A 12,672-nucleotide genomic window follows, 5' to 3' on the forward strand; every position below is an offset into this window, starting at 1 on the left:
TTTTCTTCCAGTGAGATAGAACAATGGCTTGTTTTTTTATTTTAGCTTTTTTTTTGTCCACTCTGGCACGACCACGTGGCATCTTCATTTTGCGAGTTCTACGTGACGTGCGCTCAAGTGGCACGGAAAATTACTTCTCTTTCTGGGAGTTGTTGAAGCAGATAGTAGCAAAAGGGTTTAGTTTGAATGCCAAAAATAGTGCCCAACTTTCAAAAGAACAAATCATGGTTCCCCACTGGAACGCTGGGTTCAAAGATACGTTGCTTTTTGCTTCCCATTCAAGACCTTGTGTGTTATTTTCACATGATCACAGAGGCTTCACCAACTCAAACGCAAATATCCTGCCTAGGGCGGTTTAGTTCCCGTGAGGGTAAAGAAGATACATGACTACCGTTAACCCCTTAGTTGAGCAATACGTTGGTGTAACGTTTTTTTCGGGGCGGAGGTGACGGCCCCAAAGAAACGCCTAGTTATCGTGTTCAGCCAAAGCTAAACCAAGCACCTTTCTGCGCAAACTTGCACAGGTCTAGTACGGCCGTGGACATCAGTGTTTTTATGGGTATGACTAGAGTTTTGTTGTCATGCAGAGAGAGTGATAAGCCGTCTGACGGCTTAATTTTTATTTATACAATCCAAAATTATTTGTCACCTTCCTGGCACATAGTATCTCTCTTAAGGTCAACATTGGCGCAATAAACAGCGTGTTCACTACTTGAACCTTCAGTGGAGGCTTGAATACTTTTTAAACAACAGGCTCGCGGAATATTGGGCTGTTTACAAAATAAAATAGATTTTAGGTCTCTCTCTAGTGCACCCAAGAAACTTAATCATCAAATCTTTTCGCCAGACATATAAAAATAATCCCTCGCTAGCACAATACTATAAATTGCCCTGTTTGCCCCTTGCTAGTGTCGAAACACTGCTTCAATATTGGTTTAGCAGGGCGTGCAAGCTTTCATCTGCAACATTTGAAAATACAGCTTGGGTCCACCGTGACACTCCGATCAAAGGCCCAGTGTCCTTTCTATAAATCTTCTGCAAGCTGTTCCTCAAGTAAATATCTCTGCGGCTCTGCGTATCCTGACAGCCTCATAAATCAACACCGGATGGATCAGCAAACATTATAACACTAGACTGTACAATGCAGAGCAGATTTCAGAGTACAAGGCACTATGCTACGCATCCACCGAGATGGTTACGAACACTTAAGCACGGCACAACTGAGAACCATACTATGACTACACAACAAAGCAACCTCTGACAGCGCCTCCGTTGCTGCCATCTAGAAGAATCTGAGGGACAAGAAGATTAGATGTGAGGTATACCGACACGCAAGTTTCTAGCCGAGCGATATGAACACATAAAGAAGGCTTGTTGTCAAGAAGGATCTAGCCCGCTATATTTTATCATTATGCCACCAAAAACATACCATCCGCGCGGATATCATTATCTGGTGCGGAAGCAGTTCACCTATTAAATAGGACCACATCCAAACACTTCCACGACGGTAACACATCGACAAGGTCGTCCACTCTTAGTGGGAACACGTAAGCGCGTGGCCGCACGCTTTAGAGGGCTACTGCGTGCGACAGGGCCGCCCATTACAGCAAAGCTGCACAGAAGATGAACCTGGACGTTGTGCTTCGCGTCACCTGCCACTCCGCTTCGATGCGCGGACGTGTCGGATGCAGTGGCCCTCCAAAGAGCACGGCCCTGTTCTCGTGATCCCCTCGGTAAAACCAAGCTACTGCCTAACACCTGTGCGCGGCGTTCTCTGATCACAAAGCTAGCACGAATGTTTAGCAAGGAAGGGTAAATGTATTTCAGAACCTAGAAGGCAATAGTTTCCGACATAATGCAGCGGAGCTCCTGGCCATCTTCTAAACCGCATTGCTTTTGTCATACACATCCTCACACCTGCATATCAAAACGCAGGGTCATCGAAACTAATCGGGCGCATCGGATGCTCATCGAAGCGATAAGTGACACAATATTTCTCTGTGAGCTAAACAGAGCTGTCAAACAGCACTTCTGAAGTGATTCACACCACAATGACGCTTTCCTATGGTCTCCAGCTCATTCCACGACTTCAGGGAATCATTGTCACGTGTCTCACCCTGCGAAACTATACCGTGGCATCCCCTATTGGCGCACAACGAAAATTTCTTAGGGCAGCATAGAAGGACAATCCGGAAAGAGTGGCGACTCTCATTCAAAGAAAGCACGCATTATCCCTATCAAGAGCGCAGAAAATGCCTTATTTTGGTGCAGCCAAGTAATCAAGTCACCTGAAATGTGTCAAAGTATGGAGGCACACGCATGGTCCATAAATTGGCAATACCACGCGACTGTGTTGCGAGCTAGAGCTGGAATGAAATTGTTTCCGAGAACATGCATGTTGAAATAATTTCGCCGCTATAGTACATTTCTGTGAAAAATCCTAACCCAAAACCACGCTTTTCCGTTGGTGAACTGGCTCAGTTTACCGGCTCGGCTTCTCCACACATACGAGAATTAAGGTCGGATTACGCTGGCAGGTTAAGTCGTCCTCACGTCATCATGCCGGAGGTAGAGATAAATAGAGACGTATTATTTCGCCTTCTCTGCCCTTATTGTACTACTGGCCATATTTAACTTCTAGGCCTCAATGGGAACATTTTGGTACGCACTAATAGTATATATGTATCAGCGTATTCGTATTGGCTTTCTGAATGTTCACATTATAAATCATTTATTTATTACCAAAAGCAGGTAAGTTCCTGCTCACAGTGAACCTGTCAGAGTTGCATCTCATGTTTCTGTATTGGTAATTTTCCGTTCATTGCAGATTTTTTTTTTGTTACGTCAACTTGGGACAACGTTTTCTGCAGCTATTGATAGGTTCGTGTTTTTCTGCAGTGTGGTATCCAATAGAATACAGGAAATCGACCCGGAAATTAGAACGCTAATATGCAATTATGATTTTTTGCTTTTCAGCTCATTGTGATGTCGACTAGAAAAGTGTTTTTGAAAAATATAGGGAAGTTGTTGACTCGCCGACTAGTAGCCTTCTTCAGATAACGTACAGCCTACACATGAGCGGATTTCGAACAACAGTACATTGAAGAACATTGCCAGAAATAGATTATAAAAAATTGGCTGAAAAATTACATTTAAAAATATAAGCAAAAGGTGAAGGAAAAAAATACAGGCATAATTTGTTTGCGAAAACCAGAAGAAAGATCTTATTTCGCAGTAGTAGGTAGGAGGGGGTTGGACTATGTGTATAAGGAGAAACATATTTGTGAATGACAATAGGCGTAAGCTGCGCAAAAGTGCTTTCTAGGTCAGCGAACTGCGGTGATCGGAATTGCTCTTGTCGCGAACCCGTGGAAAACATTCTTGACAGCGACACCATGCTTACTTTATTTCGATACAATTGTGCCCATTGGCATCCGAGGCTTCCCGATCAATTGGAATACGTTTATTTCTTAGCTTTTAACGTTCGCTGCCCGTGCTCTCACAGTAGTCATTTTACAATACGGGAACAGTTGCTTGCTGCAACAACTATCTTACGTAGGTGCGAAGACTTTCTCACAGAAGTTCCTAGAAGATGACGTATGTCCGAATGTCCTGCAACAGTTGGCTGGTGAAAACAATACAAAACCGAGATTTATGACTCAGAAAGCGCCTCAGCACCGTGCGACAAGTTTTTCTGATTTTTCCTTGGTATCAGCCTCGTTCTGCGTCCTTTGATACCTGTGTTCTCTACAGACAGCTATTGTGTTCACCTTCCACTGTCCGCTCAACTTTTTTCATGTTCAAAGCTGTAACTGACTTTTGCCCTTCCGTAGAGCAGCTAAGTCTTTTCACAATAGTGCTGCTGTACATAAAAGTTGTAATTAGCGGTGTTGTCTTCCCATAACGTAACCTACTTTTACCATCGATGGCTCCTAGTGGTGCTTTTGCGCTGCTCCTTATTATACAATTAACTAAAATTACTGAATGAATCAGTACACTGTCAGAAACATCAGCTGCCCATCAAGATTTTATGAGCCACTAAAATAACTCACTTGAGGATAAAGCATATACTATACTGAATGCAACCCCCCCCCCCCCCCCCCCGTGTGATGCCTTAGGAAGGGGCATTTAAGGAAAATAAGCTGAGCTCAGCTAAAAAAAATGTGTCCCATCCACAGCTTTTGTTTCGGCTGAGTGTAACCATTATATCGATCGTGGATATTGTTACGTAAATGTAGGCACACAAGAAGTAGTCACTGAGGGATGCTGACAGCAGCTCACAGCAGCTCAATCGAACCACTGCCGGCCAACGGCGCACAGATCACACTTCGTCCTCTTCGCGCTCCGTGCACGAGCCCAGCACTGTCTTCTTCGTTGTCCACTGACACAACTCCCGGCGGCGAAAGCATCGTCTCGATGCTAAGTGGAAGACGGAGCAGGTGCACGGTATGGCTTGAGGCGAACCACGTGAACAACGTCAGTGGTAGGGGGGGGGGGTGGATGACGACGGAGGGTCGAGGGGGGCAATCTCATAAGTCACGTCGGTCACCTGACGGAGCACGCGATAAGGGCCCTTATACTGATGTAGGAGTTTTTCTGAAAGGCCGACACGGCGAGAGGGATACCAAACGAGGACGAGTGATCCTGGCGTGTAGTGGACTGGGCGATGTCGGCGGTCGTAAACTGACTTCTGGTAGGCCTGGGAGGCGGTGAGACGGTCGCGGGCGATTTCGCGGGCCGAGGTTGCTTGAGCGATGGCGTCACATGCGTACTCCGTGGTCGAGGCCGAAGAAAGCGGCAGGAGTGTATCCAGTGGCAACGCAGGATGCCGGCCATACAAAAGATAGAAAGGCGAATAGCCCGTGGTGTCATGCCGCGATGAATTGTAAGCAAATGTTACATAGGGCAAGGCAATGTCCCAATCACGATGGTCGGCTGCGACGTACATGGATAGCATGTCAGTGAGGGTCCTATTCAGGCGCTCGGTAAGCCCGTTCGTTTGAGGGTGGTACGCTGTAGTGAGTTTATGCTGCGTGGAACAGGACCGGAGTATGTCGTCAACTACCCGGGACAAAAAGTAGCGACCGCGGTCCGTCAGCAATTGGCGTGGGGCACTGTGATGAAGGATGACATTTTGCAACAGGAAATCGGCGACATCGGTGGCGCAACTGGTTGGTAAGGCACGTGTGATAGCGTACCGAGTGGCGTAGTCAGTCGCGACGGCGATCCAACGGTTGCCGGAACTGGACGTAGGAAAAGGTCCGAGGAGGTCTAGTCCGACACTATGAAAGGGTTCCAGAGGTACGTCGATAGGCTGCAGAAGGCCGGCAGGCAAAGTGGAGGGCCGCTTCCTTCGTTGACAGAGGTCACAGCTGGCAACGTAACGGCGAACACTACGGTAAAGGCCGGGCCAAAAGAAGCGGCGTCGGACCCGATCGTACGTGCGGGAGACACCAAGGTGTCCCGCGGTGGGCAGGTCGTGTAGTTCCGCGAGGACAGACGAGCGGAGACGCTGAGGAACGACGAGCAGGAGCGGAGGGCCGTCAGGGCGAAGGTTGCGGCGGTAGAGGATGTCATCCTGAAGGACAAGGAGTTGGAGCGAAGGATCGGGGTTGGCACAGGTGAGGCGGTCAATAAGGGGACGCAAGGAGGAATCTTGCCGTTGCTCGGCCGCGATGTTAACCAGATCAGAGATAGCGAATAAGCACGGGCCGAGGTCATTGTCTCCAGGATCTGGCGGCTCCACAGGGTGACGAGACAGGCAGTCAGCGTCTTGATGTAGGCGCCCGGACTTGTAAACAACGGTGTAAGAGTACTCTTGCAGGCGCAATGCTCAACGACCAAGCCGGCCTGTGGGGTCCTTCAGCGAAGAAAGCCAGCAAAGAGCGTGGTGGTCCGTCACAACTGAGAAAAGGCGGCCAAACAGGTAGGGTCGAAATTTAGCGACCGCCCAAACAAGGGCGAGGCACTCGCGCTCCGTTAAGGAGTAATTGCGCTCGGCGGTGGAAAGAAGACGGCTGGCGTACGCAATGACACGGTCTTTACCTTGGTGACGTTGGGCGAGCACAGCGCCGATACCATATCCGCTGGCGTCTGTGCGAACTTCAGTGGGTCAGTGGGCCGACGGGTCGAAATGGGCCAATATAGGAGGGGAAGTGAGCAATTGGATTAAGGAAGAAAAGGCCTCTCCTTGGGCAGGGCCCCAGGTAAAAGGGCTGTCTTTCTTAAGGAGGTCGGTGAGGGGACGTGCGATGCCAGCAAAATTTTTGATGAAACGTCGGAAATAAGAGCACAGGCTTACAAAGCTGCGTACGTCCCTGGACGATTGGGGAAGAGGGAAGTCTTCGACAGCTTGAACTTTAGCAGGGTCCGGGCGGACACCCGAGGCATCGACCAGATGTCCAAGGATGGTCAGTTGGCGACGAGCGAATTGGCATTTCGACGAGTTGAGCTGCAGCCCGGCTTTACGGAAGACAGAAAGAATGCTCGTCAGTCGTTCGAGGTGCGTGGAAAATGAGGGCGAAAAAACCACGACGTCGTCTAGGTAACACAAGCATGTAACCCATTTAAATCCTCGAAGCAAGGAGTCCATCATTCCCTCGAAGGTAGCTGGCGCATTGCAGAGACCGAACGGCATAACTTTGAACTGATATAAGCCGTCTGGTGTGACGAATGCAGTCTTTTCACGGTCTTGGTCATCCACAGCAATTTGCCAATAGCCGGATCGAAGGTCGATGGAAGAGAAAAATTTGGCTCCGTGAAGGCAATCCAAAGCGTCGTCAATTCTGGGGAGAGGATACACGTCCTTTTTCGTGATGCGGTTAAGGTGCCGGTAATCAACGCAAAAGCGCCAGCTCCCGTCTTTCTTTTTAACTAGGACAACTGGTGAGGCCCAAGGACTCGACGAGGGCTCTATAATGTCTTTGGTAAGCATTTTGTCCACCTCCTGCTGAATGATGTTCCGTTCTGTACTGGAGACCCTATACGGACGTCTGTGGATAGGAGCGGCGTCACCGGTGTTAATGCGATGCGTAACCACAGAGGTCCGAGCCAATGGGCGGTTGTCGAAGTCAAAGATGTCGTGAAATGAGGAAAGAAGACACCTGAGGTCGTGAGTTTGTGCTGGTAAGAGGTCAGGGGCAATCATTTTTGCGTATTGGTCAGATGGTAGGACATCGGACTCAGTGCATTTCGGCGAGGGAGGTACACAGCCGGTGACAGCTGATACAACGCAGTCGGAAGCAGGGCACAGCGTGGCCAGCGACATGCCTTGGGGAAGCGGCTGAACGTGCGATGAAAAGTTGAGGATCGGAAGGGACGCTCGTTTGGCAAGCATAGTGACCACTGTATGTGCAAGGGCAACACTCCGTGTGAGAGGCACATCAAGGGTTGGAGTAACGATGTATTGGCCATCGGGAACTGGTGGGACGGAAGACAATGATACGTAAGTAACGGCTACGGGGTTCAGGCGGACAAAATCCACGGTACATAGGCGATGGACAACTGGAGCCGGTGGCTCCTCGTTAAAAGGTAGGGCGAGCTGAACGACACTTGTGGCGCAATCAGTGAGGGCAGAATGTTCGGAAAGAAAGTCAAGGCCAAGGATGAGGTCATGAGGGCAGTGTTCGAGAACAGTGAAGAGAACCGAAGTATGGCGGCCGGCGATTGACACACGGGCTGTGCACATTCCAACGACAGCGGAAGTACCGCCATCGGCGAGACGAACAACAGCGGAGTGGGCAGGAGTGAGCACTTTCCTTAGGCGACGGCGTAGAGAGGCATTCATAACGGAGACGTGCGCTCCCGTGTCGATGAGAGCGGTAACAGGGATCCCGTCCACGTCTGCGCTAAGTATATTCCGTCGGGCTTGTAGAGTCAAAGGAGGATTTCCAAGGTCGGTCGTCGGACCAGCATCACCTCCAGACGCTGCAGCCATCAGTTTTCCGAACGGGATCGAGCATACGGGCCAGGAGATGATGGGCGTCGAGTTTGGGGCGATGGAGATCGACGACGGTAAGGAGACGACGAGCGGTTAGTTGGAGGGGCCTGAGCGTCGGAGCTTGCGAGCTGTGGTTAATGGGGCGACGACGAGCGGCGGGGATAGAAAGAATCAGGATAGCGGCGGTAGGTCGATGACGGACGGCTTCGGCAGTGTCGGGAGATGTGACTAACTCGGGAGCAGTTAAAACAGATGGGCCTGTCGTCAGGTGTTCTCCACTCATCCGGGTTGCGGCTGCGGCGAGTGTGGTACGGATGTCGGCCACCAAGCACGGGAGACACATTGCGAGCATCTGGGCAACTAATGGAGCATACAGGTCGGATCCCGAGATTGGCGAATTCTTGTCGGACAACAGCCTGTATAAGGGATACTGCAGGGGCACTGCCCGGTACCGATAATTGGGAAATTGTGGGAGACACTGCCTCTAGTTCTCGGCGTACAAGTCGTGTCAGGCTGTCGGATGTTGGCAGGGAGCACGGTTGGGATGAGTCTACGCAGGACGACGTTGCCGCCGTGTTCGGCAACCGCGTGAACTGAGGGGAAATACGGCGGCTTTTCGCTTGTTCAAAGCGGCGGCATTCTTTTAAGATGGCGTCAACCGTTCCACAGTCCTTGTACACCAGCAAGTTAAAGGCGTCGTCTGCAATTCCTTTGAGAACGTGACCTACTTTGTCACTCTCTGACATGGCCGAATCAACTTTCATGCAGAGGGCTAAAATGTCCTGAATATAAGACACATATGACTCTGTTGAGGATTGTGCGCGGCATGCAAGCTCCTTCTTCGCAGCCAGCTGACGTCCGAATGGCTTACCGAACAATTCGGTAAGCTTCTGCTTGCACAGGTCCCAACTGGTCAGTTCTTCCTCGTGTGTCTCGAACCAGACCCTTGCAGTGCCCGTCAAGTAAAAAATGACGTTGGCCAACTTCATCGTGGGGTCCCACCGGTTGTGTGTGCTCACACGCTCGTACAGCGAGAGCCAGCCTTCGACGTCCACGCCATCGGTACCGCAGAATGTGCCCGGGCCTCGAGGGTGGGCTAGGACGACAGTTGGCGTGGCAGGCGCGTCGGTAGCTATCTCGACGGATCGGCTCGTCGGCTCGTCGGCTCGTCGGGTCAGCGGCATGGCGGCTCGTACCCCGCACCTCCACCAAGAGATGTTACGTAAATGTAGGCACACAAGAAGTAGTCACTGAGGGATGCTGACAGCAGCTCACAGCAGCTCAATCGAACCACTGCCGGCCAACGGCGCACAGATCACACTTCGTCCTCTTCGCGCTCCGTGCACGAGCCCAGCACTGTCTTCTTCGTTAACCACTGACAATATAAATGAGTACGTATGCAATATCCAACCATGGCTTGCAACCAGTGGTGCGTAAGAATAACAGAATAAATTTCAGTTCACTCCGTAACCGTATTGCAGTGCTGCGTGACACGATGCCAGGTATATTAGTTAATACCAAGCACATCTCAAGTATCATTCTAGCTCATATCTTCCAACAGTCCCTTTCTTCAAGCACTGTTCCACAGGATTGGAAGGTAGGCAAGGTCATTCCAGTCCCAAAAAAAGGCCCTTCACAGTCACTCAGTAATTATCGTCCTATATCTCTCACTTGCGTTTGTTCTAAACTAATGGAACATGTAATTCACTCGCATGTCGTAAACTTTCTGTTGTCTAATAATTTCTTTCATCCCAACCAACCAGTGCGCGGCGTTCTCTGATCACAAAGCTAGCTCGAATGTTTAGCTAGGAAGAGTAAATGTATTTCAAAACCTAGAAGGCAATGGTGTCGGACATACTGCAGCGGAGCCGTGGGCCGTACTAAAATCCGCACCCCTTTTGTCATGCCCATCCTGACACTTGCTTATAGAAACGGAGGCCAGGCGGCCTCCAGAACGACAAGCGACAAAATATTTCTCTCTGAACTAAACAGAGCTGTCAAGCAGCACTTCCGAAGTGGTTCACACCACTGTGCCGCTTTCCTATGGTCTCCAGCTCATTCCACGACTTCAGGGAATCATTGTCACGTGTCTCGCCCTGCGACACTATACCGTGGCATCCCCTATTGGCGCTCAACAAAACTTTCTTATCGCAGCATAGAAGGCCCATCCGCTAAGAGTGGCGACTCTCATTCAAAGAAAGCACGCATTATCCCTATCAAGAGCGCAGAAAATGTCTTATTTTGGCGCAGCCAAGTTATCAAGTAGCCTGAAATGTGTCTATGTTTGGAGGCACACGCATGCTCTATAAATTGGCAAGAATACCACGCGACTCTGTTGCGAGCTAGAGCTGGAATGAAATTGTTTCCGAGAACATGCATGTCGAAATAATTTCGCCGCTATAGTACAGTTCTGTGAAAAATCCTAACCCAAAACCACGCTTTTCCGTTGGTGAACTGGCTCAGTTTACTGGCTTGGCTTCTCCACACATACGAGAATTAAGGTCGGATTACGCTGGCAGGTTAAGTGGTCCTCATGTCACCAAGCCGGAGGTAGAGATTAATAGAGACGTATTATTTCGCCTTCTCTGCCCTTATTGTACTACTGGCCGTATTTCACTTCTAGGCCTTGTTGAAGATTTTGCGGGGTCGCAGCGGAGCACCAGAGAGAGACCACCAGCGTGGCAGGCTTCTAGTTCCGAACTGCCCGTGCCGGGTGTGCGCCCCGAGCACGCGCTGTTCATCTTTATTTTTTTCTAGCGCGCGCTCTAACGCCATCTCAGCGCCGGCGCTTTATAGCGTCGCCGGGCGCTATAGGGCCCCCCGCCTAGACGGAACGGCGACATTTGCGCGCCGACGGGGCAGAAATGGAGTGGCCAGACATGGAGAGTCCGGTATGTTCATGTCAGGTGCCGGGAAGAGCCGTCGGGTGGAGTGCGCGGGATCAGGTGGACGAGCCTGGCTGTTGCGCAACGGGGAATGATGCTGTGTGCCGAGTTGTCAAAGGACATGGGGGCAGGGAAGGCCAAGGTCGGGCCGTCACCGACTGTGGTGCTGCCCGCGGGCACAAGTGTCGTCGGTGTTGGGACGTTGGAGCTGGTGTCGGTGGGAATGTGGCGCGCCGAGTACGTCGTCACAAGCGCTGGAATGGGCGAAACGGCTCCGTGGACTGACAGCAGCTGTGCTGCGACAGCAGCAGCCGTAACAGTATTTGGCACAGGTGTGACCGTCGACACAAAGGTGAGAGCCGTGACGATGGCGGAGGAAGTTGCAGGGCTCAATGTCAGGTGCTTGGGTGAAGCGGGATCGACAATCCGGAGCGGTTGGTCAGGGATGATGCGCGTGTGAGCATGGTCGGCTGTAGGTGGCTGCAAAAAGGTTGTTGCAGGGACAGGCCGTGCAGCTGAGACTGCTACATCAGATGGCTGGCTGGCAGCAAAAGACACACCTTTTGGATGGACAACTGCCGCACTACTGGGTGTGGGTAGCTCGACCATTCGGTGCCGAAGGTGGTTCAAGTCAGGCACCAAAGCAGAGGCTTGCTGCGGCGGTGTCGAGCTGCCAGGGTCAGAATCCGAGAAGCGGTTGACCGTACTGAGGGCTTGGGGTGGGGCCTCTTGGGCAGGCGGTGTGGCCGGCGGGGTAGTGGGGCTGGTATGTGGCATATGCTGCGGTGGCGGCTTCAACCTCACAGCAGAGGCCTGCAGAGCTGTTGGCGGTAGTGACGAGGTAGATGGAGATGCCGGAAGCCTCGGCACGGCTGCTGCCGCAGAGTCGTCCTTGGCTGCAGGAGGCTCCAGCGACAACGCCACTGCAGCGCAAGGAGGCAGAGCGAGAGACGCGGGTCGGATAGTAGTGTGTGCAGGGCGCGAGGCGGAGCTCGTGCGGATCCCACCTGGTGTGGCGTCGAGAGAGACAGCCGGGCTGGAGACGCTGGACGGGAGCACTTGGGGGCACTTCACCGCTCGGAACTCGGTCATGATTTCGCCCCTTCTTACGGAGGCTTTTATTCTACTCTGCATCACTGCACCGCCTTCCTGCTTCAACCAATCCCCCGGATTCTTCGACTTCATCGACTTACCTTGGTACCCTTCCGTCACCGACTACGAAGAACTTGAAACCTGCCTTCCACCGCCGTTCCCGCCCCCTGTCAAGTATAACGCCTGGCAACCGGGTGGAACTATCAGCGCGGGAGATACGCATCGACTAGGAAAGACGCATCTGCTCTGGAGCCACTTGGGGCACTTCACCGCTCGGAACTCGGTCATGATTTCGCCCCTTCTTACGCAGGTTAGTTACCTGCCGTCCTCGGCATCCTTTCGTTCAAATGACCCGTTCTTACTGGCGGTGTCGTGTCCCCTGAAATGCTTGTGTTCGCCGGATACTGCGCCTTTCATGTTTCCACTACTTTAATGCATTCCTTGTCTTTTTGATGCTCGTCCAGTCAGGTGATATTGAACTTAATCCTGGGCCCTCTGTATCATTAGAGTCTATTTCTGAAGCATTCGCTCGCCTCGAACAAACTCACGCCACAATAATTGCTGAATTGTCAGCTATTCGCGGTGCCCAGTCTAACATACTAGAATCTGTGAATCATCTGTGTCTGCGTGTCGATGATTTGGAAAGAAATGTTAAGAACGATCACTCGAGTAGCCCCTGCCCACACAATAACACAAACCAGAACAGTACTAAACTTTCGTTTGAAATCAAATAGCTCGCCGAAAAATGTGATGACG

General features: G+C 51.2%; 1 protein-coding gene across 1 annotated transcript in view; it reads right to left on the reverse strand.

Annotated features, from left to right (window-relative positions):
* LOC149348374 (uncharacterized) overlaps window positions 1–12,251 on the reverse strand; it is a 28,883-nt gene extending 16,632 nt beyond the window's left edge. Inside the window, exons 1-2 of the mRNA XM_089541734.1 lie at window positions 12,236–12,251; window positions 8,392–9,035 (exon numbers count right to left, since the gene is read on the reverse strand). Of these exons, the coding sequence (XP_089397860.1) occupies window positions 8,392–9,035; window positions 12,236–12,251 (660 nt within the window). The remainder of the gene's footprint in view (window positions 1–8,391; window positions 9,036–12,235) is intronic.
* Between the last annotated feature and the right edge of the window lie 421 nt (window positions 12,252–12,672).

This window comes from Amblyomma mixtum, chromosome 4 (assembly GCF_055824585.1).
Source record: "Amblyomma mixtum isolate Tamu chromosome 4, ASM5582458v1, whole genome shotgun sequence".
Lineage (NCBI taxonomy): Eukaryota > Metazoa > Arthropoda > Arachnida > Ixodida > Ixodidae > Amblyomma > Amblyomma mixtum.